At 54.2% G+C, this 26,636-nt stretch overlaps 1 protein-coding gene across 1 annotated transcript in view; it reads left to right on the forward strand.

Moving 5' to 3' along the window:
* The first annotated feature begins 9,933 nt into the window (after positions 1–9,933).
* The window catches only part of CASP7 (caspase 7), a 28,784-nt gene continuing 12,081 nt past the window's right edge, over positions 9,934–26,636 (forward strand). The window contains exons 1-2 of the mRNA XM_056120779.1: positions 9,934–10,024; positions 14,619–14,734. Of these exons, the coding sequence (XP_055976754.1) occupies positions 14,619–14,734 (116 nt within the window). The 5' untranslated portion in view covers positions 9,934–10,024. The remainder of the gene's footprint in view (positions 10,025–14,618; positions 14,735–26,636) is intronic.

Here is a 26,636-nt window from a genome sequence, read left to right on the forward strand (position 1 = left end):
AAGCCCTGAACACTGCCAGGTATGGCCCACAAATCAAATCATACCCACCAGCTCAAGGGAAGTGTTACAGAGTGCCCTGGGAGTCAGAGATCCAATGCAACTAAGGGAGGCAGGGTGGGGGTAAGTGTTGATCTGTGATGCTGTGAGCTGCCAGCAGAGGTCTCATCTCTGTTCTTCCTCTCCTCTTCCTCCTCCTCCTCCTCCTCCTCCTCCTCCTCCTCCTCCTCCTCCTCCTCCTCCTCCTCCTCCTCCTCCTCTTCCTCTTCTTCTTTTTTTTCTTTTTTGGTTTTCGGGGTCACACCCAGTGATGCTCAGAGGTTACTCCTGGCTCTGAACTCAGGAATTACTTGTGGCATTGCTTGGGAGACCATACGGGATGCAGGGAATCAAACCCAGGTCGGCTGCATGCATACTATCACTCCAGGCTTAGCTGTGCACACAACAGGGGAGAAGTTGCAAAGCAGAGCCATGTCCACAGTGCTCACACTTTCCGGGTCAAAGCTCCCTGGCCCATGGCTGACCCAGATTTTATGTCCAGCATCCCATATGGTCCCTTGAACACCACAAGGAGTGATCCCTGAATGCAGAGTCTGGAGTAATCCCCAAACATTGCGGGTGTGACACAAAAACAAAACAAAACAAAAAAAGGTCCCCGGGGATTTGAGAGATAATGCAGTGGGTAGGGAGAGCCTTCCACGAAGCTGAGTATGGGCCAAAAACAATTTGAGGAGGAGAAGAAGAAGAAGAAGAAGAAGAAGAAGAAGAAGAAGGAGAAGGAGAAGGAGAAGGAGAAGGAGAAGGAGAAGGAGAAGGAGAAGGAGAAGGAGAAGGAGAAGGAGAAGGAGAAGGAGAAGGAGAAGGAGAAGGAGAAGGAGAAGGAGAAGGAGAAGGAGAAGAAAGAAGCAGCAGCTCCCTAGCTGCACTCCATCCTGGGGACTGGCTGTTGCCCTGAAGAAGTGGGTAGGCTATTAAGGGTATTTTGAGGGGTATTTTTGCAGAGATATTTTCTCTGAGGGCAGAGAGAAGTTAAAGCAGGCAGAGTCAAGTCCCACAGACACTTGGGATTTGGTGGTTCAGATTTGGTGGCCACGGTGAGTTGGGGATTCCTCCTGGGGAAGGGTGAATGTGCGGTTACCCTCCTGGCCAGGCTGTTCCTGAGATGTCAAGCAAGCCTTCTGCTGGCTGACAGCTTGTGCAGCTTGGATTCCCAAGAGGAGCTGTGTCCAGGAAAACCAGAGAAATAAATTGCCTCCTGTCAAATGTAATCTGGTTTAGACTACTGCCAAGTTGAAAACTACCCTTTGTTTTGGAGATGCAGTTGTGCCTTTTGGTCAAAGCCAGGGCCATGAAGTATCAAGAAGAGGACAGTAAATATTTGCTTTGTGTGTCCCAGATTAACTCTGCCCACCTTCATTTCTATCTTCGTTTTAGAAGTCTTACGGACTGTAGAACACTTTTCTGAGCTCATGGGTCACACCAAAGAAGCCCCAGGCTGAAGCTTGCTGACCCCAGGATGTCACTTGCCACCAGACCTGAGTCAGTGGGGAGGTTGGTGGCAAGGTCAGAGCTACAGGATAGGATTAGGAATCGGTTCGGCCCCGCTGCACCACCTGACCTGGCCTGAGGTTGACCCATGCGTGGAGTCTCATGCAGGGCTAAGTGGGAGTATCTGGTTTGGGTAACCCCTTCCAGGGTCACGGTGCCTTGACACTCTAGGAATTGTTGGGGGAACAGTTTTCCCCCAATGGTTCATGGACATGTTGTGCACCTGGTCTGGACAGACATGGGGTGAAGGACGAAGGGCGTGTGGATAAACACCCTTCAGGAATAGCTGATGGCTGTTCACCTTATTGCCAGATACACACATATTTTATAGAGGGCCTCAGTTTACAAGAAAGTCCAATTACATGAAGTTCAGCATTATTGGCTTATCACCTCTCCAACTCTGCTTTGCCCTGGACCAATCCCAATCAAGGCTAGATATTGCAATTAGGATGACTTGCTAAGCATATGTGACAGTTTCTGTGTCTAGGGCTCATGTGACTAGGAGGTTGAATGAGGCTCAAGCCCGAACACCTGGTGTTGGCTGACACGCTGTTCATGCCAACTGTGCCCAGATACTCCCTCTTGTGCAAGGCTTTGCTTCTGGGCTGCTTTGCAAGGTTGGGTCTTATCTGCACCAGTGTCTGTCACCATGCTCCACGATGAACGACTAGATGGAGGGAGATGGAACTTTCACTCTGAGTTGAGAAATGGATATTTCTGGGGCTGGAGCTATATATATAGTACAGTGGGTACAGAAGTTGCTTTGCACATGACCTATAAGGTCTCCTGAGTCCACAAGAGTGATCCCTGAGGGCAGAGCCAGTAGTAAGCCCTGACCATCACTGGGTGTGGCTCAAAAAAGAAAGAAATGGCTATTTCCTGGGGCTGGAGAGATAACAGTGGGTAAGGCACTCGCCTGGCATGCTGCCAGCCCAGATTCCCCCTGAGGGACCCACATATGGTCCCTGAGCACTCCCAGGAGCAATTCCTGCCCGTAGATCCAGGAGTAAGACCTAAGTGCGACCATGTGACCACATGACTTAAGTATGGCTTCCAAAACCAAAGAAATAAATGGATCTCCTCAAGGCTGAAGATCATAGATTCTGAAATTGTCACCCTTGGATCAGGGGTTCAGAGGTCTAATCCATCTGGGACCAATTGAGAGAGACAATAAGCCAGTATTCTGACACCGAGAGGTTGACACCATAACTTTTCAACTATAAATGGGAATTGGAATATCAAGAGCTTGGCAACTAAGATGTCAAGAGGAGTATAAAAAAGCACAGTGACAACTGATACACTTGCAGTCAATATGTGTTTTTTCTAGAGCTGCAACGGAGTGGCTTAATCTAAAGAAATATAATTTCTCATATTGCAGAAGAAGGGAAGGCCAGGGTCAAGATGTCCTCAGGCTGGACCTTTGAGGGCCTCTCTCCTGGCCTGCAGCCGCTCTCCTTTCCTCTGTATTTCCCACCATCTCTCTGGGTCCCCATTTCTATTTCTGATTGAATGGGGAAGATGCTAAGGATCTCCCCCTCTTTTTTTTGCCACATCCAGAGATGCTCAGGGCTTACTCCTGGCTCTGCATTCAGTAATTACTCCTTGCAGTGCTCAGGGAACTATATGTTGCCAGGGATGCCAGGGATCGACCCCGGGATGGCTGTTGTTCAAGGCAAGTGCCCTACCCACTCTACTATAGCTCCTGCCCTCACTTTCCCTTTTAAAAAATTGTGTCTCCTTCTGCCTGTGGGGCAGGCTTGAGTGGTGGCAGGGAAATTCGAAACAATGGTGGTGGCAAGGTGTGATGGTGGTGGGATTGGTGTTGAAATATTGAATGTAATCAATGATTGTGAACAACTTTGTGAAAATAAAGTAAGTAAAGTAAAGGCCCTCCCGTTGATCATCGATTTGCTCGAGCGGGCCCAGTAACGTCTCCATTGGAGATTTTCTTGTTACTGTGTTTGGCATATCGAATGCATCACGGGGAGCTTGCCAGGCTCTGCCGTGCGGGCGAGATACTCTCGGTAGCTTGCTGGGCTCTCCGAGAGGGGCGGAGGAATTGAACTCGGGTCGGCCATGTTGGCTGTGTGCAAGGCAAACGCTCTACCGCTGTGCAATCGCTAAAAAATTTTTTTAAATTGTGTCTCCAGATGAGGTCAAGCACCACATAAACACATTTTGGACACAGAAGAACTAAATCCATAGAGCACAAAATTTTCACTATCTGGGGACATCACAGCACACCCACTACTGACATATGACAGGAGAATTCAGAAGTCTTGGGTGACTAGCACCACTTCCAAGAAGCCTTCCTGAGCTGGTATGCCAGCAACGGGGATAAATTTGCCATAGAGAATTCTGTAGACCCTCTGCTATCTGCGTAATGACAAGCCACTCAACAAGGCATTTCTCAGAACACCTCCCCATTGTCAAGCAGGATTGGGCAGTCGCAAGTTCAGGTGGAAGTCCTCAAAAACTGATCATATGCTGAGCTAGTGGTGTTTCAGCATAGAGCTGGGGTGAGGACACATCCAAGTCACCAGAATATAATGCATATCACACGATCCTATGTAACACAATACGACTAATAGGGCGCACTATGATATGACATAACTGACGGCATCTTCACATGGCCAGAGAACCGCACAGCCCCTTCACCCCTCCACCGTCCCCTCACCTCATCTCCTCTGCACCCCATAACTAAGGTCCAAAACCCTGGAGGAAACAGGACAAAGAAGCCACTGTGGGACTGTCCAGTGAAATTGTACTAGAAATTTGTCTTCCAGGACTTCCTGGAAATCGACCATCTAGGCGCCCAAGAAATCTATTCAACCGGCCACTGGGATGCTACTGGCTTCCAGGAATGGGACGACAGGGGACTGGGGGACCCAAGTGGAGCACAAAAGCCACCTGATCTGCAGGAACCGGATTTCCCAGACTCCAGATCAGACTGAAGGAGACCTCGGAACCGTTTCCCCGGCCCGGAGCTTCTCTCCAGCGCCACCTAGTGGCTCATTTTAGCATGGTGCCACAGTCTCTCTAGCCGACAGGTGACCCATCTGAATCCCTCCTTTGGGGAGGAAAGTTTCTGCCCCAACCCTGAGTTTCCCATCTTTCCCCCTTAAATAAGATGGGTGACCGGAGTGTGGGGGAGGGCCAGTGGTACTTGGCAGGTCATTTCTTTCACTTGAGGAATCCTACAGTGGGGTTCTGTGTAAGGTCATACCTGACCCCAGTGGCTCTCTGACGTTGAAAGAAGCGATTGCATGGGCTCTGCAGGCAGCTGGGAGGTGGTGGAGCCCGGGATGGAAAAGTCAGAGGGGCCAGCCCAGAAGCACCCACGAGGGCATCCCCCCAGGGAAACCATCTGCACAGCGGAGATGCTGGACTTTGGGGCACTCATGCTCCAACCGCAGAAGCACACAATGACAGGTACAGCAATGACATGGGTCAAGGCCAGTGAGACACCACAGGTGCCAAGGTTAGCAGCGATCCCAGGGGTCAGAGGATGGAGCTCAAGGATATCGCATGATCCTATGTAACACAATACGCCTAATAGGGCGCACTATGATATGACATAACTGACAGCATCTTCACATGGCCAGAGAACCGCACAGCCCCTCCACCCCTCCACCGTCCCCTCACCTCATCTCCTCTGCACCCCAGAAATGCAAAATGAAGTAAGTCCTGGTTTCATCTCCTGTGCGTGCACACACACAGAGAGAGAGAGAGAGAGAGAGAGAGAGAGAGAGAGAGAGAGAGAATAAATTCTTAGTATCAGTACAGTCAGGTGGAGGGAAAAGTTCAGAGTTCCTCCCTCCCATAGTTCCATGATTTTAGCTGTTTCCAATGTGATAGTCAGGCCTTAAAGTGATCCCTTTGGATTCTTCCCTGCCCACCTACAATAAAGAACTGAAAACAGCCAAGTTTTCCTCTAATCACCTGTCTGAGGCAGCATCGAACACCTATAAGCAAAACATGCTAGCCTTTGCATCGTGTAATTTATGATATAGCCTATGATGGGTGGAAAATTTATTACTTTTCTAGGCGATTCTTCCACCCCTCTCAGAGAGCCCGGCAAGCTACCAAGAGTATCTCGCCCACACGGCAAAGCCTGGCTACCCGTGACATATTCAATATACCAAACACAGTAACAAGAAGTCTCAAAATGGAGATGTTACTGGGCCCGCTCGAGCAAAATCGATGAACAGTGGGAGGACAATGACAGTGACAGTGACTGGGCCCGCTTGAACAAAACAATGAACAACAGGAAGACAGTGCTACAGTGCTACAGGTAACTTGATTCTGCTTATGCAGTTAGTAAGCTTGTAACGCGAGCAATTGTTCAAGCCTTGTTGTCTATAAAATAAGTAGATTTTCTTTCTTTTTTCTGGTTTTGGGTTTTGGCTTACTCCTGTCTCTGCACTCAAGGATCATTCTGGGCAGCTCAGGGATTATATGGGGGGCTGGAGGTGGAAGCCAGGGCAGCCCCGTGCAAGGCAGGCACCTTATCCACTGTATTATCGTTCCAAACCTGAGATTCACTTTTTTTTTTATGCAGGAGTACTGCTATTTATTCAGCCACTGATTAGCTGATTGAATTGTGCATGAACTCCACCTTACTTTTTTTTTTCATTTTTTATAATTTTATTTATTGAATCACCGTGAGAGCAGTTACAAAGCTTTCGGGTCTAAGTCTCGGTCATACAATAAAACATTCCTACCTTCACCAGTGTCCATTCTCCACCCCCAACAACCCCAGTATACCCCCATCCCACACCCTCCCCCTACCTGTGGGGCCACAGGTGATTTCCACATTACTCTCTCTCTACTTTGATCACATTCAATATTTTGACACCAGACCCACCATTATTATGTGAGATTTTACCCCAACACTCAGATCTGCTGAAAAGGCAACAGTAGACAATTTGTTTTCTATTGCTGGTTATGAATAACATATGATGTGTGGCTGCAGTAGTGGCTGCGCGATTTTGAAATTCCGAAATTTTAACACTTAAATCTGGAGGGATTTCTGCCAAAACCTGCTGGGTTCCGAGATTTGTTTCTGGTCTCTGGGATTATGGCCATTAAGCAGCTTGATCAGGACCCAGAGAGGCCGTTCGTGGGCGATGACTTGGGGTCTCGTTGGGGTGGGGAGGACAGGACCGGCTCCACACCCATCCCGTGAGGCCCAACATGTCTCGTCACTGAGGGCCCAAGCCTGACTGTCCAATGGCCTCTGGAAGATGGCGGCCACTGGTCCACCAAGGGGGAGCAGGCGGAGGGACAGCACCCTTTCCAACCTGGGGTGGCCTAGCAACAGTACCTACTGTGGGGTCTGGACACATTTCTGCCAAAAGCCACTGGGTTTTGAGATTTGTTTCTGAGTCTCTGGAATCATGGCCGTTAAGCAGCTTGGTAAGGAGCCAGAGAGGCTGTTCATTGAGATTCACTTTAAGGGTTTGCATTTCCTTGCATCTCAGAATTAACCCGCAAAATACGTCCCTTTCTAAAGTAGATGATCTAGAAAGTTAAGTAATTTGCTTTACTAACAGAAATTTTCATTTCTCAGATGATTCATAATTTTCTTTAAAAAGGAATTCGATTAGTCTCTAGTTTTGTTTCAGTGTTTATCAGGACTGAGGTTATTCCCATATTTTAGAAACATGGAGAGAGTGGTAAGGCCTGTCTTAGCCTGTTGTGGTTCTGTAACAAAATGACAGATTTTTATGACAGATATCTTTCTCACAGTTTGGGGGTTGGGGTGGGGAGGTAGTCGAACCACGCTGACCGTGCCAGCAACCGCCCTCTTCCCGAAAGACTGCCAACTGCAATTTCTGTGTTCACCTGGAGGGAGATGCCAGGGAGGCCCCGTGGCCCCTTACAGGTACTTTCCCAGGACACTGAGGACTCCCATCCCCCAGGGCTCTGTCCTCAAGCCCCACTTCTCAGAAGCACCTGCCTCTTCAAGTGAGCTCCCAGGGCTAGTTCTTGGCATAGGAATTAGGACAGGGCGGGGTAATACCGTGTGTACCATCTCTTTATCAGAAAACCGGACTTAAAACATTGAGAAAGTTTTCTGAAAGAAATTAGAACTTTTTAATGAGTTCTAATTATTCCCTTCAGTTGCGTGGGGGCGGTGCCCGAATTATTATTTTTTTAAGCGGAGACACTGACAATTATATTAGTTTCAGATGTATATAGATATCTTGGTTATATCCCATGCAAATTGATGACTAGGATAGGCCTAGTTCATCTCAGCACTACGGGCCTGGTTGCGTTCTCCTCGGTGGTTACATTTTTCTCGGGAGTGATGGTTCTAGGTCACAACCGGTGATGTTCAGGGGTCATCATTCCTGGCTCTGCGCTCAGGAGTCTCAGGGTTTACCAGATGGGAGTGCTCAGGGGGCCAGATGGGACGCCTGGGATTGAACCCGGGTGGGCAGCGATCAAGGCAAACACCTGACCTGCTTCACTATCGCTCCGAACCCGGGGCAAGCCCTTCTTAAACCTTTTGTTCCGTGAGATTTTTGCCACAATATTCAAGGGAGGGGACCGGTGGCCGCTGGCAACGCCCAGTCCCCACCAAGGCCATTCCGGGCGGCGGACGCAAGGGGGCGTCCGGACCGCGGGGAAGCGGGTGGGAACTTGCTGCCAGAGGCCACCACCCACCCGCGCAGCGCGAAGACCCCCGCGGTGCCCACGGTCGGCCGGAGAGACTCGGCTCTGGGAATGAGGGTAGGGAGGGGAAGGGAACTAGTTTAGAGGCGGGTGCCGAGTCCCCCAGTCCCGCCCCCGGGGATGTGACTGGAGTCCAGCGTCCGGCGGGGGTCAGTCCAGTGCTCACTTGCACTGGAGTGGACACGCACGTCGCGGTGTAGACCGGGAGGGACAGCGGCTGCCGGCGGATCCCCAGCCTGGACCCGGGATGGCTTCGGGTGGCGACCCTCGTTTGGGGCGGCCTGGGACGGTGTGTGCTGTGGGGGGGAAGCGCGCGCTGCAGAAAGTGGCCGCCCGGGGACGTTTTGCGCGTGGACAGGCCTCCTCGCGTCCCGGCCTGCTCGGAGTGGCGCGGGCTCCGGAACGTGCGCCCCCCTTGCACCTGGGGGGCTCCCGGATGGCGTGCACGGGCTCATTCGAGGAGGGATCCCCCAAGACCCCATTCTGCCTAGGGCGCGCCCCGAGGGCGCCTTGCAGGGCGCCCCCGGGGAGGGAAGTGATGCCCGCGGCCCACTCCGTGCAGGGAGGCCCCCGGAGGCGGTGCCCGCGGGCCACACAGCTCCCCCTCGGGAAGTGATGCCCCTTCCCCCTGGTAAGTGATTTCTGCGACCCACCCCGTGCAGGGCGCCACCCCCACCCCCCGGGAGATGATGCCCATGGTCCACCCCGTGCAGGGTGCCCTCGGGAAGTGAAGCCCCCCGCCCACCTCGCGAGGGCGTCCCCCGGATGTAGGTGATGCCCGTGGCCCACCCCGTGCAGGGCGCCCCCCGACCCGGGAGGTGATCCCCGCAGCCCACCCCGCGAGGGCGCCCGCCAGGAACTGATGCCCGTGGCCCACCCAGTGCAGGGCGCCCTCGGGAAGTGAAGTCCCCGCCCCAACTCGCGAGGGCCCCCCCCCCCGGATGTAGGGCCCGCGGCCTACCCGGTGCAGGCGCCCCCTCCCCGGGAGGTGATGTCCACAACTCACCCGGCGAGGGCGACCCCCGGGAAGTGATGCCTGCGGCCCACCCCGCGAGGGCGCCCCCTGGATGCAGGGTCCGCGGCCCACCCGGTTGCAGGGCGACCCCCAGGAGTCAGGGCCCCGGGGCCTACCCCGCAGGGGGCGACCCCCGGGACGTGATGCCCGCAGCCCACCCCGCGAGGACGCCCCCCAGGAAGTGATGCCCATGGTCCACCCCGTGCAGGGCGCCCTCGGGAAGTGAAGCCCGCCGCCCACCTCGCGAGGCGGCCCCCCGGATGTAGGGCCCGCGGCCTACCCAGTGCAGGGCGCCGCCCCCGGGAGGTGATGCCTGCGGCCCACCCCGTGCAGGGCGACCCCCCGAGAGGTGATTCCCGCAGCCCACCCCGCGAGGCGTGCCCCCCGGGAAGTGATGCCCGCGGCCCACCCCGCGAGGGCGCCCCCTGGATGCAGGGACCGCGGCCCACCCGTTTGCAGGGCGACCCCCAGGAGTCAGGGCCCCGGGGCCTACCCCGCAGGGGGCGACCCCCGGGACGTGATGCCCGCGGCCCACCCCCCGAGGGCGCCCCCCGGAGGCTGTGCCCGCGGCCCACCGGGTGCAGGGCGCCCCCTGGAGGCGGGGCCCACTGGGCCGCCCCCACGCCGCGCCCGCCCCCGCCCCTTCGGCGTCCGTCGGAGGCGGCTCCGCCCCCTGCCCGGGGCCCTTTTACTTTCGCTTCGACACGGCGCAGAGTGACCGTCGGACGGCGCCGCTGCGCGGACCTGCTCGCCCCCTCCAACTGCCAGGACCCCCCGGGAACGGTAACTCGGGCCCTGCCCCCTCCGATCCCACCCTCCCTCCCGGGGATGCTGGGCCCCGGGCCCGCCGGGGGCGGCTACGTCGAGAAGGTTCTCCACGCCCCCTGGCCGCGCTGCCCGGCCGGCCGGCCGGCGGGCGGGAGGAATCAGCGGGAAGAGGAAATTTGCCGTAGGGGGTGCTGACACCCTGCTGCAGCACCAGTCAGTCTCCTCGCTCTGTCCCGGGGATGCTCCGGCCACGCGAAGGAGGGGACGTGGCGAGCAGCGCCGTGGGCACCGCCGGGGCACCGGGGTCCAGGGCCCTTTCGACCCACCTAGGAAGTGACGGGCGGGGACCACTCTCTAACTACTAGGATCCCGTTAGATTCAGCCCTACCCTTTTTTGGGGGGGGGGATATAGGAGCCCTTGTAGGTGACTCTGAGCATTATTGCCAGGTGGGCTTGGGGGTCCTGCACCCCGGCCTTCCGCCCCAGTACCCGCAAGCAGGCCCGGGGTTACCCGCCGCCTGTGCCTTCCGGGAGCTGTTTGGCTTGAAGCGTAGCCTCAGCCTCTTCCAAGAAGCCCAGAATGTGCCCTGAAACTCCACCCGACCCCCCACCCCCACCCCAGTAGAGGGGCAGCTGAGTGGACAGCCCAGCCCCACTCATTCCGGTGCTGAGGGTGTCTCAGAGCCCCCGAGGGAGACTGTTTCGGAGGAGACGGGGTTCCCCACTGCATTGTGCCTTTGGGGTTGGGGGACACAGCTGCGGTGATTCATGCCCCCCTTACATCCCCACGGGGGAGGGGGGTGGGAGAACCAACCTCAGACAATAGCCGGAAATGGTTTTTCTCCTCCAGTTGCCCTTCGCCCCAACCCTGCACAGGCTTAGTGTGTGTGTTTATTAGATAATCACACCCCAGTTTTTTCTCAGGCTGCTGCTTGAGCTGTTTGAAATAGAGATAAGATTTCAGAATTGCGGGGGGAGGGCTGAGAGGGGTCTCAGGAGGTGAGACTACACTCACTGTGGCCCCCTGAGCATCACCAGGAAGAAAGCCCCCAGCACACAGCAGGGAGTAAGCCCGAGCCCCTCTGCACCGCCCCCCCCTCGGTTACTGTCACTGTCCTCCCGTTGTTCATCGATTTGCTCTAGCGGGCCCAGTAACGTCTCCGTTGTGACACTTGTTACTGTGTTTGGCATATCAAATACATCACGGGGAGCTTGCCAGGCTTTGCTGTGCGGGCGAGATACTCTCAGTAGCTTGCCGGGCTCTCCGAGACAGGCAGAGGAATCGAACCTGGGTCAGCCAGGTTGGCCGCGTGCAAGGCAAATGCCCTACCCACTGCGCTATCGCTCCAACCCCATAACATAAAACAACACCAGGGAAGGCAAGTATTTGAAAGTTCCTTTCCTGAGTTCAGGGCCTGTCCTGGGGGCACTCCAAAGGCAGCGTGGCCTGGGTCTCTTGCTCCATCCTCAGCCACCTCCGGGTTTTCACGTTTCCCACATGAGGAAACTGTGCTTCCAGCTCATGCCGGAAGTGACTCAAACCCAAACAGAACCCTGCCAGTGTTGGTGGTGGTGGTGGTGTGGTGGTGACCGAGACCCCTCGCCTCCTGGGTTCTCTGGGGGCGCCTTCCACTGCCCTTCTCGGCACTTTGTTCAGGCACCTGTGGGTCGTGGAACAGGACACGGTTCTGTGGACTGCTGTGGACTTAGCACGTTCCAGCCCCTGGAGGTGGGGAGCACGTGGCGTGGCTCGCACCCCGAGTCACCCGAGACGTGAAGAGAGATGGGCTGAGGATGTGAGGCCCCGTTGTGCTGTCTCCTGGCCCTCTGAAGACTGCTCTCTGCACCCCAGTCCCTATGTATATCCCAGCATTAGATGTGGAAGCATGAAAGTCCACATCTCGAGGGGAGATGCAGGCGACACATGTGCTCAGCCACATGGGCACAAGCAGTACATGGGCTCTGGCAGCATATGCGTGCCCTTCCTTTGCTCAAGGTGGCCTTTATAGGGTTTTCCCAAGCTTCCCCAGGTGGGACTTTCTGGCTAGGTAAGAGGCTGTTACTGGGGCTGGAGCGATAGCACAGCCGGTAGGGCGTTTGCCTTGCACGTGGCCAACCTGGGTTTGATTCCCAGCATCTCATATGCCCTCCCCCCCCCCCCCCCAGCACCTCCAGGAGTAATTCCGGAGTGCTGAGCTGGGAGTAAACCCTGAGCATTGCTGGGTGTGACCCACAAAGAAAAAAAAAAGTCTGTGGCAAAGGTTGTTTCCAAGGCGTTCTTTGAACAGCCTTTTCTTGACCTTTTTCCTGGAGGGTGGGTCTAGCTGAGGGTTCAGCGGATTAAAGGAGGGAATTGACGGTTCTCAGTCATTTCCTTCAGGGCCTTTCTGTAGGGAGGGGTCCAGTCTCCTCAGAGTCGGCTGTTAGAGAAGGTCTTACCAGGTTTTGCTTTCTGTATCTGCCAGGTGGGTTAGACTTGGGACTGGTGACTTTACTACTTCCCGGGAACTTCATTGCCATCGTGTGTGTGTGTGTGTGTGTGTGTGTGTGTGTGTGTGTGTGTGTGGCGCGGGACCTTCCCTCATCTACCTGCCTACATCAGTCAGTATCTCGTGTCTGTCCGGCTCCACGTCTCCCTGCACCCCACGTGGACAGGTGGGTGTGGGGGCATCCCCGGGTGAGCCTCCAGGCTGCGGATCCTCTCTTCCAACAGTGACCCGCTCTTCACTTGCTCAGAGATGAGAACCTCCAGATTCGGGGTCTCAGAGGGTTCCCTTGGCAGCTCCTTCCGGGGACGGAAGTGAAGCTGGACATCAGAGAAGGGGCTGGGCAGCGGCTTGGCCTTCAGCTGTCCGGCTTCCTTTGGGTTGTTTGTTTCCTTGTTCACTGTTGAATTCTTTCGTGTGTGTGTGTGTGTGTGTGTGTGTGTGTGTGTGTGTGTGTGTGTGTAGGGTGTGCAGGACTGGCCATACTTGAGGGGCCCCACTGGAGATTCTAAACCAGCCGTGTGTGTAGTTCGATGCAACGGGGTCAAGGGCTGTGGACAGCCTTGTGTGCCCAGGAATGTATCCTGGGCCTGCTGACCACAGTGCTGCCTCCGGGCGTCCCCTGTCCCAGGCGTCCTTGTGGGCATGCCCTGAGCAGTCAGCAGATGCCAGCCGCCGAGAGGGCAGAGTGGAGGTGAGAAGTAGGAAGTGAGAGAGAAGTCCGGGAGCCCCTCCCTGCAGAGGTGAGGGCAGTTCCCTGGAGCAAAGGTGGGCGTGGGGTTGCCCAGAGGCTCTGGGAAGGTTGCTGGGATCCAAGGGGGGCAGGGCTGTGGGGCCTTTGCAGTGCTGGACAGATCCAAGTCTACTTCCTGACTGTGTGACCGGGACACATATCAGCCTAGTTCAGCCCCGACTCCTTTTCTGGAAAAAGGCAGGGCGGGAGGGCGGGGCTGTCTCGCCCATAAGGACGATTATAATAGTGATAGCCTGGAGAAGATAAGGTGAAGTAACAGCGCCACTCAGCGATCTTTCCCATCAGGTGGTTTCTGTTCCTGCCCTTCACCTGCTTAAGGGAAAGGGAGTCGCAGGCGGGCAGGGAAGGGCCCGTGGGTGGCCAGTTCTGGAGCCGGGCCGAGCCCATCTCCGGCAAGTGCTGTAGTGTCCGTATTTTAGGTTTTGTGTCCGTCACGGTCACCCCATTCTGGTCCTGGCAGAGATCAGTGGTGGGACACGGCACAGATGCCTGACTTCCTGTGTTGGGCGGCGGCCGGCCGGCCAGCCACAGTCTGCTGTCCCTGCTGACGGGGCCCCAGAGAATCCCAGGATTCATGAAACTCGGAGGCGCCTCCTGGTTCTTGTGGAATCAGGAATGTACCGAGTAGCAAAATAACGGGACGGAAATCCAACTTCGCATGCGGTCACCTGAAATGGAAGATGCTTGAGACCGTGGGTGACCACCATCTCGGATCTGGGCTGGAGTGAGGGCCAGTAGTAGGATGAGCAGGGAGTCAGGACCTGTCCCATTTTCCGGGCCACAATGACCCTGCATTGCTCCCCCGAGAGGTGTTGGGGCCCCTGAGGCCTCTGGCTTGTTCCCTTGCTGTCCTGTGCTCTGGCATGGGGACAGGGACTCCGCCCTGCCGCCTTTGTCTGGATGGTACAGTTTGGCGGCTGCACTGACAAGCCTGCTCGTCTGTAGACAGAGAGAAACTGCGTCCCCTTGTGATTAGCATCAAAAATTATCGGACAGCAGGAAGGGCGTTTGCCTTGCACGCAGCCGACCCAGATTTGATTCCCCACATTCCATATTGTCACCTGAGCACCAGCAGGAGTGATCCCTGGAATAACCCTTAAGCCTCGCCAGGTGTGACCCCCGAAAGCCACAAAGAAAATAAATTAGTGCGTGGGGATACGGAAAGACCGTACCACAGCAGGTGAGGCTCTTGCCTGGTACCCAGCATGGCATCGCGTCCGTCCACTCCCCCAGCCCCTAGGTGGGCCTGGAGTGATCCCCGAGCACAGAGTCAGGAGTCAGCCCCGAGCCCCACCGGGTATGTTCTGACAAGAGCATCTGGCCGAGGTGCCGCTGGCGCTGACCTCCCGGGGTCCTTGCCTCCTTGCAGATGGCCGATGACCAGGACCTCCCTGTGGACGAGGGAGCCGGGGACGCAGAGAGCACAGACGAAGACACGACAGACGCGAGGCCAGACCGCTCCTCTTTCGTAGCGTCATTTTTCAAGTAAGTCTCCTCCTTCCATGGGGCCCCCCCACGCCTGCCTCCGGGAGCTCTCAGACGGGGCCCCCACGGTGCCCACACACAGACCTGGGGTCTTCCTGCCGCCCTGCGCATGGTCGCACTGCGGTTCCCTAGCACAGACGCATCCTGTTGGCTGAGCCCCCCCACCGTTTCCCTTTCTTGAGGCCCTCACCTCACCCCCCTTCAAGGTCTGGCTCGTCCCTTTCCTTGTATTTGTTTTCGTTTCACTGATTCAACTCTTGGCTCCTTGGCCACTCCCCACCCGTCAGCCAGGAGGAGGTGTGAGTCAGTGACCTTTGACAAGTGGGGAAACAGAGGCAGGAAGAGGCTGTACAGCTCGTCTCCGACAGCAGGTGCCGTGTGGCAGCGTGGAGCTTTGGACCTGGGCGGGACCCCCCTTTCGTGGGCCTGCCGTTGAGGAAGGGGTCCCGCTTTTCCCTCGCTGGGGTTTGAGGGGCTTCAGAGCCTTTCTGGCTGGAGGTGGGGGCAGTTCTTGGGTCCAGACTTGAGTCTCCAAAGCCAGCCCCGCTGGGAGGTGCAGGAGACGGGGAGAGGCACCCCACTATGCTCCTGAGAACGGGTGCTGAGCCGCCCGTGGTACCCGCCACGGCCCCCCAGGGACAGCAGGGGTCGTGTCAGATAGGATGGGGGACAACCACTCATCCTGCATCCAAAGTCCTCTGCATTGGGTGTTGTACCGACTGGCCGTTTAGTGCTGGGGATTCACCCCCAGCCCCTGAGAACACGGGTTTGCTCGACTGCCCCAGTGAGTTGTCAGACAGCATTCTCCCTCCTACCAGGGAGCTGTCCCAGTTGTGGTGACAGCTCCCACTTCCCGGCTCCCAGGGTATCTGGGTTAATCAGAGCACCAGAGTCTGAGCAAACGAGCAATGGAATCTTTCAGTAGTCATTTCATAAGTCTGGGGAGACCAGCCCTTTGGTGTCCCAACCAGAAATTAAGAAAGTGAAGAGTGTGTTGTAAATATTTGACATTGTCAAATCATTTCTATTTTTTCTTTTCTTCTGGGGGTTGCCATTTCTGGTGGTGCTCAAGGTGTTTGTTCTGGTTCTGCACACGGATCACTCCTGCAGGGCTCAGTGATCATACGTGGTGACCAGGCTGTGCAGGGCAAGACCCGGCCACCTATCCTGGGACTTTGGCCCCTGAATAATGTCTTTAAATGTGCCCTGTGAAATCTGCAAAGTGCACAGTGAGTTAATGACCTCCTCTATCCATTCATAAGAGGTGTGGACCTTTCTCACAGATACAATGTAGGTGGTGTTTCTTTCCTTTCTGAACTCTATTTTTTAATTTCTGTTCCCTTGCACATTTTCCTCAATGTGATTGTTTGTTGAACAACTTACCTGATCTCATCTTACACCTCCCTAGAATGTATCTCGTAAGTTTTGAGACGTTTTTTAAGATAGGGGTATTCTACAGTACGTTACTGTTCTTCTTTCCTAAAATTAGTTAGTGCTTTGATTACTAAAAATTCTCATTTGATCTAAGCAAATAACTATGGATAAATCATTTGTGTTATCCTATTGTGATTCATCAAATTAATCATAAAGGGGCCAGAGTGATAGTACAGCAGATAAGCCATTTGCCTTACATGCTTCCTAACTGGGTTTGATCTCTGGCATCCCATATGGTCCCCTCTGAGCACCACTAGGAGTGATTCCTGAGTGCAGAACTAGGGTAATTCCTGAGCATCCCTGGGTATGACATTTCCCCCCTACCCTCAAAAGAAAAAAAAGTCATGAAGCAAAAATTACATTGAAATTATAAATCACAATAGGAAGGATGGGCTTCACAAGGTGAGTTCAAATTTTTTAAATTTATTTTAATGTAGGAGTGCGATATTTATTTCGAGATCTCCAAGCCTGCCTGGATCGGGGCTGAGCATCCTCCACCCAGATCCTCCATCTTCCAGTAGGCGGGGTCACAATCACACCCACCATCTGACCCCCAGCACCATATAATCCCATCAACGGCTAAGATCCAGAGACTAAAACCCAGCATCTTACTATCTCATTCCTACTTTGGACAACCTGGCAGGCTACTGAATGTAACCTGCCCACACGGCAGAGTCTGGCAAACTCCCCTTGGCGTACCCAATATGCCAAATACTAATAACAGTGATGGGTCTCATTCTCCTAATCCTGAAAGAGCCTTGAATATGGCATTTTTTGAAATCTCAGGGCTAGGACAAATAGACGTTACTGGGACCTGCTCAAGGCAATCAACGAACAAAAGGATGATCGTGATCATGATTTTAATATAGGAGTATGATATTTATTCAGCCACTGATTAATATAGCTAAGGCAGCCATGAACTCCACATTACTTTTTACTTTTTTTTTTTTAACTTTTTATTGAATACCTGTTAGATAGACCATTACAAAGCTGTTCATGGTTGGGTTTCAGTCTTAGAGTGGTCCAACACTCATCCCCCCACCAGTGCACATTTCTCACCACCAGTGTCTCCTGTTTCCCTCCCAACACCCCCAACACCCTACCCCTTACCCCTTACCCCCAGCCTACCTCTATGGGAGGCACTTTTCTTCTTTCTCTCTCTCCTTTTCCTTTTGTGTATTATGGTTTGCAATATAGGGCTGGAGCAATAGCACAGCGGGTAGGGCTTTTGCCTTGCACGCAGCCAACATGGCCTGCCCGAGTTCGATTCCTCCACCCCTCTCGGAGAGCCCAGCCAGCTACCGAGAGTATCTCGCCCGCACGGCAAAGCCTGGCAAGCTACCCATGACATATTCGATATGCCAAACATAGTAACAAGTCCCACAATATTACTGGGCCCACTCGAACAAATCGATGAACAACGGGAGGACAGTGACAGTGACAATATAGGTACTAAGAGGTCATCGTATTTGTTAAGGGAGTTCCGTATTTTTATTGGGAAGGTAATGCTGGAGTAGCTTTTTAACTGGGTGGCAGCTTTGGGGCGTGGCCGTGACTGCCGAGGCTTCTGGGAGTCGGGGAGGTGGAGGAATGAGGTAGCCCATCCCGGCCCGAGAAAGCCTGGACATTTCAGTCACAAAATGCATATATATATATATATATATATATATATATATATATATACAAATTTTCAACAGATTATTCTATCTCGGTGAGGTCTATCCTGAGACAGGAGAGTCCGGCCCGCGGTATGGCAGTGCTTTGGAATTGTGGAAGCAAGTGGCCTCTGGGGCTCTGCTTTACACACCCCCTCCCCACCCCCACCCCGTCCCCTGTGTCTGTTCAGCCTTGCATGGGTCCTAGATTAACTGTGGATTCTTTTTTTTTATGTAGGAGTACTGCTATTTATTCAGCCACTGATTAGCTGATTGAATTGGTCATGAACTCCACCTTACTTTTTTTTTCATAGTTTTGTTTACTTTTTTCTTCTCATTTATTTATTGAATCACTGTGGGAAAAGTCACTAAGCTTTCAGGTTTAAGTCTCGGTCATACAATGATCAAATACCTCTCCCTTCACCAGTACTCATTTTTCACCACCAAGAACCCCAATATACCCCCCCTTCCCACCCCTCCCAACGCCTGTGAGGCAGATGATTTCCACTTAACTCTTCTCTACACTGATTACATTCATTATTTCGACAAAAGATGCACCATTATTGTTTAGAATTCCCCCGCTCCCCCCAACAATCAGAATTGCTGAAAAGGCATTGTGAAATACTTTGTTTTCTATAGCTGGTTTTGAGAATCATATAATCATATAATGATTTTGGATTTCTGCAAAGAGCCAGATAATTAAGAGATTGGTTTCTGTGCATCTGGTGTTATGGCTGTGCTGGAGACCCGCTCGTGGGGGGCAACTCGTGACCTCAGTAGGGTGTGAAGGACTAGCCGGTACTGCCCCCCTTCCCATGAGACTGCAGTTGCCCCGTCACCGCCAGCTCATACCTGGCTTTCCTATAAGCTCTGAGGCAGCGGCCACCTTTCTGCTGGCGGGGGGGGGGGGGGGGGGGGGGAGGGGGAAGGCGGAAAGGAACAACACCCTTTCCCTCCTGGGGAAGCATGGCACGTAGTTTGACGCATGGTCCATTCACTTTTCTGCCGCAAGCTGCCAGGCTCCGGATTAAGTCTTTTTGCCTCTGGAGCCATGGCCGTGCCAGAGAGCTGCTCGTGCCAGAGAGCAACTCGTGACCTCGGTAGGGCATGAAGGATGAGCCGGTACCATCCCCCTTCCCATGAGACTGCAGTTGCCCCGTCACCGCCGGCTCATACCTGGCTGTCCAATAAGCTCTGAGGCGGCGGCCACCTTGTATGTGGTCCAGATGCATTTCTACCAAAAGCTGCTGGGTTTCAAGATTTGTTTCTGAGTCTCCGGTATCATGGCCATTAATCAGCTTGATCAGGATCCAGAGAGGCCGTTTGTAGGCGGCGACTCGGGGTCTTGCTGGGATGGGGAGGAAAGGGCCGGTTCCACCACCATCTGGTGAGGCCCCCCGTGTCTCGTCACTGCAGGCCCAAACCTGACTGTCCAGTGGCCTCTGGAGGATGGTGGTCACCGGGCCACCAAGGGGAACAGGCCAAGGCACGAAACCTGTTCCCAGCTGGGGTGGCCCGGTGCCAGTAACCTACTGCAGGGACCGGATGCATTTCTGTCAAAAGCCATTGGGTTTCTAGATTTGTTTCTGAGTCTCTGGGATCATGGCCGTTAAAGAGTTCGATTAGGAACCAGAGAGGCCATGCCTCCAATTATATAGCTGAGCCAGAGGTGGTTTGTGGTTGTGTCTCCCACTTACCTAACTTTTGGCCGTTTACTTTCTTGGTTACTGGTATTTGGCATATTGGGTACGCCACGGGGAGTTTGCCAGACTCTGCCGTGTGGGCAGGCTACATTATGGGTCTCATTCTCCTAAAGAGCCTTGAATATAATCTCAGGGCTAGGATGAAGGAGACGTTACTGGGGCCTGCTCGAGGCAATCGACGAATAACAGGATGATCTGTGATCTGTGACTTTCTTGGTAAACTTTGCCCCAAGTTTTTGGGGTCTGGCCAAAGGCAGAGCAGCAATTTTGGGGTATCTGAAAGTCTGACGGTGCCATCAGGCTGCTGATGCACTCGCCTCACAGGTACAGATTAACCTGCTGGCGGCATCATACCCCCTTTAACTGTGGGTTTTGACCTATTTTGAGATTTGTTTTTGGATCTCTGGAGCAAGGCCGGTAAATGAACTTGTTTAGTTTAGCCAGAGGTGGTTTGTGGGCTCCCACATAGCTGACTTTGGGCTACTTAATTTTTGGGGAAACTTGGTCCCAAGTTGTTGAGGTATAGCCAGAGGCACAGCGGCAACTTTGGGGTATCGGGAAGCCGGAAGTCACGATCAAGCTGCTGATGCACTCATCCCACAGGTACAGGGTTGACCTGCTGGCGGCACCACATCCCCCAAGGTTAGTTCATTATTCAACGGACACATAAGACTTGTTGCTGGGAAAAGAACAAGTTCGGGATCTCCTTTTTTCCCTCTTCACAGCTAAAATCACAGAGAAACCATGAGTCAATGTGGGGCTGACAGGAGTTCTGTTTTAATCACAGCAGTTAATTCTTTGATACCTTTGGCCATCAGAAATGGCAGCTCAGTGAGGTCCTGCTTCAAGTGGATTGAAGTAAAGAACTGAACATCACCTGTCTTACAAAGGGAATCATTACTCAAATCCATGGTTTTCCAGTTCTGAAAGGTACACCAAGAAAGCATTCTCAAAACTTCTCCAAGCACTGTTACTTAAGCCTGTTCTTCTCCATGGAGGCAATGTGGTAAGCTCCAGAAGCCTGAGAGACAAAACAAGGGGCCGGAGAGATAGTACAGCTGGTAGGGCACCTGCCTTGTGTGTGGTCAGTCTAGATTCCATCCAAGACACCACATACAGTCTCCCATATAGCCAGGAGTAAGGCCTGAGCACTGTCAGGTGTGGCCCCCAGACAATAATAATGAAAATTAGTTTGGGTCAATGCCTTTTATTTTTTGGTAATATTCTCATCTTCCAGTATGTAGGCGTTACACCCACCAGCTGCCTCTGGCATCGTGTAATCCTATTAACAGCCAAGACCCAGAGGCTATAAAACCCTCCTCCCAGAAGTGCGCGGCCACATTTGTGGCCACGTCACATCTTATTATCTAGTTCTTAGTCTGGAGAACCTGGCAGGCTACCAAAAGTATCCTGCCTGCACAGCAGAGTCTGGCAAACTCCCTGTGGTGTATTCAATATGCCAAAAACCAGTAACAAAGATGGGTCTCATTCTCCTGACCCTGAAAGAGCCTCGAATATGGCACTTTTTAAAATCTCAGGGCTAGGATGAAGGAGACGTTATTGGGGCCTGCTCGAGGTAATCGATGAACAACAGGATGACAGTGATACAGTGATAATTTTCAAACTTTAATCATGGTCATGTTGGTTTAAAAGAGATTCAGTCCTAATATTTTGGGGGGCATGGTGTTGCCATTATCAGGTCCCCCACCAAAGTGCCACTGTCTCTCCCCAGTAATACACAGGACCCTCGCACCCATCCCTATCCCTTGATGTTCTCAACCACGCTCTGACCATAGGGGTGGTTTCACCGGACACTGTGTTCCCTGCTTTTGTTCCTTTATGCACCACATGAGGGTGAGGTCCTAGTTGTTTGTCATTCACCTTCTGACTTAGGTTGCTCAGCGTGATCTGCCTGGTTCTATCCAGGTTGTGACAGAAAACAGAACTTCCTCGCTCAGAGCTGCCTAGTATTCCACTGTGGATCTATGTCATATCTCCTGTACCCACTCCTTTTCTGTAAACGGAGCTAATCATGAAAACAGAGGCATGCCCGCATCCCTTCAAATCAGCGTGCCTGTGCTGATTTACAGCTAGCCGGGAAACTGCAGAGAGAATGGAAATTCCTTTTTTGACCTTGCACTGTGTTCGTGCTCTTTCACACAGAAGCCACAATCTGCATCCCCACCATGTTGGGTGCATCCTTCTCTCGTGTTTCTGGCTGTTTGGGGAGAGGACATTCTCATAAGGCTGAGGCGATGCTTCTCAGTTTATTGGACTCAGCTACTTCTCAGCAATGAGCATCACCCTGTCCCTGCCTCTCCCCTTTGGAGAAGTGTCTGCCCAGCTCCTCTTATGTCTCCAGGTCTCGATGGCGTTTTTGTCACGGCTTGAATTTTTTTAGCTCAGTATGTAACTTGGATATTAGCCCCTGGCCAGATGTGTGACGTGCTGTGTGTTTTCTTGCACTCACTGGACTTGGTGGGGGAAATGCTGTTTAATCTTAGACTCTGTAAACTTTGGGGCCTAGAGGGAGGTGGGCCACAGCTCGGGGTGCACACAGCTCTGTGCTCAGGGATCACTCCCAACAGTGCTCCGGGGACCTTTGTGGTGCTGGGGATCCGAGGACATTTGGCCAGGTCCAGGGCAAGCGACTCACTCCTCAGTCCCTGTACTGTCTCCAGCCCGGGGCAAAACTGGGTGTGACATGAAGAATCTGTGACTCGTTAGATGGGCGACGAGTGACTCCCAGAGAGAAGCTGCAGACGGGAATGCTCAGATCGGGATTGAATTTGGGGGCTGTTGATGTTCTCCGGTGAGAGTGGGTGGGGTGCGGGGGGCTAGGTGGGGGGTGGGTAGACACGGGGCAGGTGGAGGGGAGCAACTGGAGTCCAGGGTACCACACTGCAGAGACCTCGCGGCAAACCGGTTTCTGGGATTTGGCTATCAGTGGTGGCAGGCGCCGGGCAGTGTGATGGGGCCGTGGCATGAAGCGGAGGGTCATCACGGCTGGCACGTGGACGTCTGCGGTTTTGTTTCCAAGCCCCGAGTTGTCACGTGGGACCATTGGTTCTGCTTGATTGAGCGATTTGGGGTGGCCTCAACCTGACCCGAGAGGTGGGTGGTTTCCTTCAGACCTGGTGTAGCTGCCCCCAGCCCTGCCGCCACCCATCCTGTCCCAGCTGCAGTGCCCACACTGCCCAGGATTTCCAGCATCTGGAGGGCAGCCTTCCCTGTGGCAGACGCCTGTAGGGGTCTCCTTTGCTCCACAAAGCCTGGGCTGGGGAGAGCCACCCACCCTACCCATCTGCCTGGGCTTTTCCACCTCGTCACCACTAGGTGGCAGCACAGCACTGTTCCTAGCGCCATGCCCTGGGGCCTCGGTCCTTGCTTTGGCGTCTCAGAACTGGCTTTGTGTTCCACCTTTCTGGTGATTGGAGAGAGGCGGTCTGGAGGGAGACATAAATGTGCCAGGATGGGGCAGGGGGCGTGAAACCTTGTGTTTGAGTTACTGAACCCAGAGGTTTGGAGACCCCGTGGGGCCTGGGGGCAGAGGCAGGTGCCCCCCAAGTGTGCTGGAGATTGGAGCTCCCCAACACACACACACACACACACACACACACACACACACACACACACACACACACACACAGCCCTTGCCACCAGGTGCTGTGGTCCCCACCCCAGGTGTTTTAACAGCTACAGTCAGTAGCTCCTGGGGTGCTGAGGAGGTGGTGCCGGAGAAAGGAAGGATGAGGAGGGTCCAAAGAGGGGACAGGAAGATCCTGCTTCTTAGGCCACGGCCAGGCCAGGGTGCCCAGGTGGAGGCCAGAGCCCGGGCCCACACTGGCACTTGGGGAACCGGGAAACAGCCCTGGGGTATTTTCTTTCCCAGAGGAGATGCCTCCCCCAGGACTGCAGGTGGGTGTGTAGATCAGTGACATCTGTGACAGCAGCCACAGCCAGTGACAGTGACAGTAAGCGGCAGTGAGGGACATGACTGGTGTGTCGAAGTGTTCGGTGCTCAAGGTCAGCCCAGGCTCAGGCCGAAGATGAGCCCCAGGATCTCGCTTTTTTGTTTTTTGGGTTTTTTTTTCTCTTTGGGTTGTTTGGTTGATTGGTTGGTTGCTTTTGGTCCCCACCCCGCAATACCCAGCGCTTGTTCCTGGCTCTGCACTCAGGAATTCCTCCTGGTGGGCTGGGTTCAGAACCATATGGGACACCCCCAGGGATCGAATCCGGGCCTGAGATCAAAGACAAAAGAAAAAGAAAAACCACCGTGTATTATTTGATGCTCTCTGGCTGACACTTGGCCATGCTTACAGGATGTTGCCAGCTACAACCTAGTAGCATTTGGTTGCGTGTTTAGTTTTTTGCTCTTGAACTCTCTGCACAGGGAGAGGAGGCCGGGACCCTGAGCCGGGCCTTTGTACCCGTCAGCAGTCACCGGGAGGCCTCGTGTCTGGCCGCTGTGTGAATGGGTCTATAGAAAAATCCGGCTCCTACTCACTGCTGAGTCAGCCCGAGGGCCCGCGGGCTGCGCCTGCCTGTCCCCTGTTCATGTTTCAGAGTAGAGTGTTTCTGCCGTCACGGGACAGGACTGGAGCCCAGTCCTGACGCAGACGGGGGTGTTCGCTGATGGAGGCAGACACAAGGTACCACCTTCCCCCTGTCCTGCTCCTCTGCCATGCCTGGGTCCTTGAGTGGGCACTCCTGGGGGTGCCTCCGTTGAGTTGTCAGAGCCATGAACGGACCATCCCCCAGTGTTTAGACAAGGCCTCCCGGGCAACCGGAGCTCTGGCTCCGAATGAAGCCTCCCAGCGGAAGTGGGGCCGGGAGATGCGCTTCCTCTCCCGCTGCTGGGCATCCTCTTGGTGGAACCCCTGCAGAAGGAGCTCGGAGCAGGTCTGCAGGGCTGATAGGCGAGGACAGAGCCGACGTCGGGGTTCCCTGAGGTGCCTCCTGCTGTGGGAAGCAGGCAGGCTCTGTGTGTGCGTGTTTCCTGCCCGCCAGGGCTCGAGGGCTGTGGTGCTCGGCTACCTCGCGGGTTGAGGACTAACCCTGGGCACCTCTGTGCCAAGTCCTGTGTTGCTACAGTTCACAGGGTTCCAGCACCTTCTAGGCAAAGCCCACCCCAGGGATGCTGGGAAAGCCCCTTTAGAACCTCCCTGGGGATGGGCACCCGCCTTCTTTCCTCCTGGCCACCCTGAGGACACCCGCGGTGCTGAGCCCAGGGGCGACCATCCTCTGAGCCCCCAGCCCTGGCCCGGCCAGGAGCTGCTGTGTATCTGACGACCTGCCTGGCTGCAGCCGCTGATTCCCAGGAGACTCACTTCCTTAGCTACTGACCCTGCCAGGGCCCACTTGACCTCCCCTGCCGGTGCTGATGGGGAGTCAGTGACCAGCCAGACCAGCTGGGGACTCGCCACCCCCAGGAGGAATGTGCCTGGCCTGGCGGTGCAGAGGGGACTGACCCACCTCCCGGTGGTGCAATTAAGGCATTTTCAACTGAACAGCAGGGCCGAGACCTGAGAGCATCCGGGGAGGGCCGTACATCTCCGTCATCTTCCAGAAGCTTGTGGAGCTGCAAGCCAGCCTGCTGTCTGTGAGTCGGGGCTCCAAAGACGCCCCTCCCCGCCTCCAGTGGAGAGCAGGCTGTGACTTCGATGAGGGTAACTGGTGGCATCCCCCTGCAGGGTGTGGGGACAGCCAGGCAGGGCCTTGGGGTAGCGGCTGGGGGGGTGGACAGTGATCAATGCTCCCCACCCAATGGCTGAGAGTGTCCGGGCAGTGGACACACAGGCCTCCAGAGGGCTCCAAACTCCAGGAAAAAACCAGGACTTGGGCTTGAAGAGACTCAGAGAGGCTGGGAAAGGTTATTGGTCTGGGGCCACCAAGAAGCCTGAACTGGCTTCACGATTCTGGAAACACTCGTTTCCTCTTTCTCCGTGACGCGGGAGCCAACGTCTCACAGTCGTACAGATGACAGGAGACAGTATGTGCACAGCAGCCAGTGACCGGAAGAGGTATTTACTAGGACTGTGTTTACTGCCGTTACTGCTGCAGAGATTAGAGAGAGGTTGGAAAGCTCCTGAGATTAGGGTGAGGGTGGAAGCAGTGTTCAAACAGAGAAGCAGAGTCTCCAGGGACCCCTCCCGACTGCTGACACGAAACAAAATATAAAACCAGAATTCTTCAAATGGGCCCCACCTCTTTTTTTTCTTTTTTTTGCGGGGGGGGGAGGGTCATACCCGGCGATGCACAAGGTTTACTTGTGCTGTGTCAGCAGTGATGCTGAACTACTGTGTCAGCAGTGATGCACTCAGGAGTGCGTCTGTCAGGCCTCCCGTAAGCATCGTCGTCAGACACGGGGCAGTGAGAGGAGGTAGATTTCCCCGGGGGTGGGGGGAGCCACCACTCTGCTTCTTCCTTGGGTTCATCCTGCTCCCTCCTGGCCGGACAGAGAGCTTCGTCCCTGCCACCTGGTGAGCTTCTGACGGAGCCTTCCCTTTTGGCGGCCCAGGAGGCAGAGGCCAGACTGGACTTGGTGTCTATCCTGCTGGTTGCGACAGGTGCAGTGACGAATGGAATGAACAGGCCTGCGGGTGAGGTTCACCCTGGACCGAGAGGTAGGGACAACAGGCAAGAGAATGTGGCCGTCCAGCTGTGCTTCCCGCACGGTTTTCTTTCATGTGGGGGAGGGGGGTAGCGTCTGGGAAGGCTCTTGCTACTAATTCATGGGTCTTTCCCAGATGCCCCTTGGGGTTCCTCACTCCACTGCAATCCATGTACGTTCACTGAGTCTCGTCGCCCTGACAGGCGGCTGGATATTCTCAACATGCTTGTCCTGCATCCCTTGGGTTGATCATTAGACTTTTATCCTTTATTCTATTAATATTATAGATTACATTCATTGATTTGGGTTTTCTTTCTTTCTTTCTTTCTTTCTTTTTATTTTTTAACAGCACTTGTATTCCTGTAATCAGTCACTGGTCTGTAATTACAATTAGTAATTGGTCATACTATATAATCTTATTTATAGATGTCTGGGTCTGGCTTGTTATTATTTTATTAAGGACTTTGATGTCTGTCTTCATAAGGGCTCTTGGTCCA

The sequence above is a fragment of the Sorex fumeus genome, unplaced genomic scaffold, assembly GCF_029834395.1.
Source record: "Sorex fumeus unplaced genomic scaffold, SorFum_2.1 ptg000043l, whole genome shotgun sequence".
Taxonomy (NCBI): Eukaryota; Metazoa; Chordata; class Mammalia; order Eulipotyphla; family Soricidae; genus Sorex; species Sorex fumeus.